The following is a 6,000-nucleotide window of genomic DNA, read 5'->3' on the forward strand; positions in this document are numbered from 1 at the left end:
GGGTTAGTTATGCATCCTTACCTAAATGCTGATCGATCTTGGTTATTGGTGCATGAAGGTGGACGAAATGTGGCTGTATGCTCTATATACTGTGCAGCTGAAGTGCATGGGAGCTCTTATGATTCGTGGAATTTTGACTTATATGCAATGGTATCAGCTGAAATGGTCACTATTAGAAATGAGGGGTATGAGTGCTTGATTATAGGGGATTTTAATGGCCACATTGGATGTGACGCACAGGGAATCCCAGGGAACAACCCAGATATAAATCATAATGGAGCACTTGTACGTGATTTCATTCATTACACAGGACTGAATTTGGTTAACAGTGACCAAGCTCGGTGTTCAGGTGTCTTTACAAGAGCAACATTAAACTCTATTTCATGTCTAGACCTAGTGTTAGAGGATAATAAAGTGGGGGAGCTAGTCGAAGAACTTTTCATTGATGAGAATAAAGAAGTATTGGGTGGAAGTGATCACTCAGCTTTGTTTGTAACTCTCAAAAATAACATCACCCAACTACCCCTGGATGAACCTGAAGAGGTTCATGTACCTAACCCGACAAAAAAGAATGCAAACAAGTATGCAGAGCGGCTTGACGCTTTACTGAAAGAGCAAGACTGGGCTAAAATGGATATTAACGCTCAGTGTGAGTTTTTTATATCTTCTGTCAAGAGTGCTGCAATGCATTTGGCTGAGTCAAGGCCACAGTTCAAGTACAAGAAACGTTCGTCAGGCCATGTGGTTAGACGGCTTCGTGCTCGGTACATGGCTTTGATGTCGTCAGTACGGAAATTATCAAAGGACTTAATCAAGGTAGGACTTGATCCTAAAACCATTCTTAGGACTAAGATTGAAGAGGCTACAAAAGCTAAGCTCAGGTACAGAGAAATTGTACAGGAAAAGAAGGAACGTAAAATGATGAAGATTAGATTTTCAGCTAATGTGAACCAAAAACAATTCTGGAAACTAGTTAGAAGGGCGGAGCGCAAAGTAAGTAGCCTTTCTTCAATAAGAGATGAACAAGGAAACTTGATAACAAACCGGAGTCTGGTGGAACGTATCGTACTAGAGCAGTTAGCTCTAATTTTTTCAGGGAAGCGCTCCCCAATATTCCAAAACCGAGGTGACCAAATCATTCAGGAGTCGGCAATCAAGGATTCCAGTAACTGGAAGGGATGGATTATTCCAGAGAGTGATCCCTCAGAATATGAGGCAGATGTATGCGCTCCAGTTACGTCAAACATGGTTCAGAAATTAATTAATGGGCTGAAGACAGAGCGTGCTCCAGGGATAGATGGAGTTTCTTGCCAAATGTTAGTGTATGCGGGTCAAGGAGCCTTAGATCTCCTTACTTGCATGTACAACAACATGCTAAGATAAGGTACAGTCCCAGAGATGTTGTCAATAGGACGTATGACCTTGATTGATAAGAAATTACCATCACAGGTGGTCACGGGTAAATGTCCTTTAACAGTTTCAAGCGTTGTTCTTAACCTGTTCTCTAAGATAATCCATGAAAGAATGGACAGAATATGCGAAGAAGAAGGATATTATGGACCAATCTAATTTGGATTTAGATCTGGTAGGTCAACCACAGATTGCGTTTTTATACTTCTTGCAGCCATAAGGAAGGCCAAAAAACGAAACCACGTAATTTCTTTGGCATTCTGCGACATCGCCAAGGCTTATGACTCAGTAAACAGGGAGTTACTACACACAAAATTGGATGCAGTAGGTTTTGGTGGAAGAGTTAAATCAATCATCCAAGCCATGTACTACAATGACTCTGTACAAGTCCGAATTGGGAGTGGTTTGTCTTCCCCATTGTGGTTCACTAGAGGAGTAAAACAGGGTTGTGTATTGTCACCACTTTTATTTGCTTTGTACCTGTCGGGGTTAGGTAAAGCCCTTCACGCAATGAAGGAGGGAATTAATTTTGAAGGGTTAATAATATCAGCCCTCATGTTTGCGGATGATTTAGTCCTCATTTCTAGAACAAGGATTCGTGGCATGAATAGACTTTTGCATGCTGTACATAAATTTTGTCAAGACATGCATATGAAATTATCTGTTGATAAGACAGTCATGCTGTCGACAGGAACAGGAAATACTTCCTGGAAGATTTCGGATTCAGAGCCAATTTTGGAATCAGCTCTTGTAGCTAAGTACCTGGGAGTGGAGGTAGGCATGAAAGGGAGAAACTTGGTCAAAGCTCGGGAAGCCAAAATGATACAAACGGCTCGAGCTTACGCTCATACTATCATGGGGTGTACTAGGGTTGGTCTGGACAGATCCTTGACGGCAAGTACTCTATGGGAGTCATGCGCCATACCAGCTATCCTATACGCTACTGAGGCCATGGTGATCACCAAGGCAACTATATCCGAGCTTGATAAGATCCAAGGAGCTGTAGCAAGGTTCGTCTTGCAGCTCCCATCTTCGGCTTCCAAAGTTTCAGCCTATTTGGATGCAGGCATGAAACCTTTCGGCCTCAGGCTGAAGGCCAGGCAGCTATTGTTTCTCCACGCAGCTACTAGACCTAGGAAAGACAAGCTAGTCCGTATGGTTGTTGAATCAATCCTCGCAGACAAATCTGACCCCTGGACAGCTCAGGTACAGGAAGGAATTGATAACCTCCCCCTCCGGAACTTCTTTTCAGCTAACAGGAGACTAATCAAGGAGGCCATCAAGCAGTACCAAGTCAACACAGTACGATCCTTGAAGGGAGAGTTTAGTAGCCTGGCATGGATGAGTGAGCCGGTCAGATGGTTCACGCTACAGCCGCATGTGAACGACTCCCAGGAGAGCAGAACCATTAACAGGTTCCGGGCTGCAGATGTAGGACTAGGAAACAGACGTCCAAACTCTTGGGGTTTCCAATATACAAACTGCCCACTTTGCGAAGAGGATGGGAATGTGTTCGTCCTCAACGAACTACATGTTATTCTGTGCTGTCCTTCCGTTGGATTTGAACGATGGACTAGAGACATAGACAAGTACACTGGGGAATGCAATGTACAAGGCCTTTACTCTCCAGGAGAAATTATGAAAGATTTTTTGGGGGGTGATGGAGCTAATAATGTTACAATGATGGGCAGGGCAAAGGACCTGAAATGCTTACTTGATGCATGGTTATGTTTGGTAGCTCCAACTTAAAAGGTAATGTCAGGTAGCCTAGTACTTCCCTGGTTGGCTGTGGTAAGATACACCTCTGGACTCTGATCCTGCCACGCCTCCTGGTAGTATCTCTCCATTATGTGTTTTGGAGGCCGGGGGGGGGGCAGGGCTTAAGTTACTTAACCCCTTGGGCGGTCTGGGTCTCCCATATTGGGGGGATTTTCAGATTTAAATCTTTATCTTTATATATGTTAGCTATAGCTGGCCAAACGGCTTGACCAAATAGACTGAGTTTGTTGAGGGAGCCCTTGAGTACCCCCGGCCGGGGTAGCATAGGCGAAAAAATTAGATTCTTTTATCAAAATTCAATTTTTCTCTCTCTTAAACTTGAATTTGCTAATTTGAAAATATTAATCTACTTCAATTAGTATTTGAATAAAATATGAATATTTGAAGATTTTATTCTCTATGTATAAATTTTAATCACAAGTAACTCTTTATAATCTCTGTTTGTCTATATGTCCGATCATAACTCGGGAACACCTGGACCAATTTGCCTCAATTTTTACTTTAAAATCCAATAGAACCACGGTATGTTCCTTGTTTAAAAAATAAGTTTCTAGACGCTGGGTTCCCAAGCTACTGCTATAATAATTGGATTTACTCTCTAAAAAACTAACGATAACGCAACTCTTTGGAACACAGTATTTTCGTTCAAAACTCAAAATACTTGATTATTAAAAATGAATAGCCTACCAATACCGTAAATAAGATAAATCTTCATTGAATGGTCGAAAATAGGTTCTTAAGTGAAAGCTAACTGATTTTTAACCAGCACTAATAAAGGGTGTCCCATGAAACATGACAATTGGCGAATTGTTTTGAATGTCTTTTTCCATATATTCTATAAGATATTAAAGACTTTTTCCAGTTTATTTCGTTAGAAAAATCTTTTACTCAAATATATTTTCTTTAAATAAATTTTACTATAAAATGATTGCCATGTTATATTTCTTTTCAATGATAATTAATCTCGTTTGTATCTAAGAACTTAACATATTATGGAAGAAGACATTTAAAACTATTCACCAACTGTCATGTTTTGTGGGACACCCTGTCTAGTGTATATGGCATCACTTATCGTAAATGAAATTTGTTTATTATCAAATCTAACTTACCTAAGAAGTCCCATAATATACGGGACAGGGGCGTCCAAGAAATTCTCTAGCATAGGGGGCAGGATAGGGACGTAGACATGGGGCCATTGAAAGGGGGCAATCAGAGCTAGGATAGATTCACAAACAAGAACCAGTTTCTACAATTCCAATAATATCATCCATATTCAAGATTTAACATTTAAAATCAATATCTAGAAAGGGTAACAGGGGCAAATATTGAGTCTGGTTTTCTATCCGACTAAAGCGAATTCGAAGGTTTTTGGCACGTATTGTAATTAAAGGGACTGTAAGCGTAATTTCAAGTGACCCTCTAAGTAAAGAGGTCAATGCCCGATTTACAACGGTACCCTTGAAACCTTTATGTGTTCGTCGAGTAAAGAGATGTGTGTGTGTAAACTTATCTAAATCCGCTTGTATGATCAGCTGCTAATTCCGCTGCGTTGAGTTCATACTGTACGCAGTGAACACCTGATTTATCATCTCATAATACTAACAGTCCCTTTAAAACGCAAATCTAAATAATAACTGTGTGGGGTTGAGCATCATGAATTAAGATTCCTGACAATCAGCTGAGAAGACAAGAATCTGATGTTCAAGCAGTAAACAGGTCATCAACTTTACAGCATTCTCAACCTAACAAAAAAGAAAATGTGTTAATCTTTCTCTCCCAAAATTTCAATGTCTATTTCTGTATAATTCAATTTTCATTCATTCTTGGTGCCCCCCCCTTCTTGTGTGTATATATATATATATAAATATATATATTGATTTAAGAGAAGGGCTGTAAAAAAATGTGCTCCGTGAACCGCGGGTCCATTGACTAAGAACGTACTGACTAGATTGCCCGAAATCAGAAAATGAAAAAAAAGAGAATTTAACATTCGACCCGTTCCTCGTATCAATCTGCCTACCTTGATATCTATCTATCTATCCCTATCTATTTATCTATCTATCAATGGGAATTTTGGAATCGTGCATCCCGTCCTCAAACTGCTCATTGATTCCAGAAAACCAACCTTCTTCAATTCTTCAATTCTTCAATTCTTGAATCAATCAATCAATCAATATAGCTCCAGCTACTCGGAATAAATTGGAGCAAGGTTCTTTGGGGTCAGAGTTTCAGGGTTCTTGGAGGGTTCTTGTGGAGTTCTTGGAGGGTTCTTAGAGTACTCAAGGATTCGCGGATTTTCTAATTTTTCCGCTGAGATCAATTAGTTTAAATTAGAGCAATTTCTACCTACCTACCTCCAACTATCTACCTATACCTACCTACCTATCTACCTACCTTCCTTCCTTCCTACCATCCTACCTACATTCCTTCCTTCCTACCATCCTACCTACCTACCTTCCTACAGACCTACCTAACTACCTACCTACCCCAAACTACTTGGATGTCAACCTTCATTATTATCTATTTATCTATCTTTCTATCCATCCATCTATCTATCTATATATCTAACGAACTGTCTATCCATCTATTCTGGTTTTATAAAATCATGAAATATTAAAATTTTGTCTGAAACGAAAGGTATTGTATTAACCCTATTAACCTCGCTAGAGTATCTGTTAGCGAAAACTCAACAAAATATCAAATAATTTCAAGTAAATAACTTACGTCAAATTATTTCTGAATATTATATGATATTCCAGACAGAAAACAGGTGTTTTGAGGTCACATTTTAGTCTCCTAAAAACCTTTAAG

At 39.7% G+C, this 6,000-nt stretch overlaps 1 protein-coding gene across 1 annotated transcript in view; it reads right to left on the bottom strand.

Annotated features, from left to right (window-relative positions):
- The window catches only part of LOC111701128 (DENN domain-containing protein 5B), a gene marked incomplete at its 5' end in the record, with an annotated part of 28,968 nt that extends 24,037 nt beyond the window's left edge, over positions 1-4,931 (bottom strand). The window contains 2 exon segments of the mRNA XM_023472291.1: positions 4,299-4,435; positions 4,857-4,931. Of these exon segments, the coding sequence (XP_023328059.1) occupies positions 4,299-4,435; positions 4,857-4,910 (191 nt within the window).
- Between the last annotated feature and the right edge of the window lie 1,069 nt (positions 4,932-6,000).

This window comes from Eurytemora carolleeae, unplaced genomic scaffold, assembly GCF_000591075.1.
Source record: "Eurytemora carolleeae unplaced genomic scaffold, Eaff_2.0 scaffold216, whole genome shotgun sequence".
NCBI classification, from domain to species: domain Eukaryota; kingdom Metazoa; phylum Arthropoda; class Copepoda; order Calanoida; family Temoridae; genus Eurytemora; species Eurytemora carolleeae.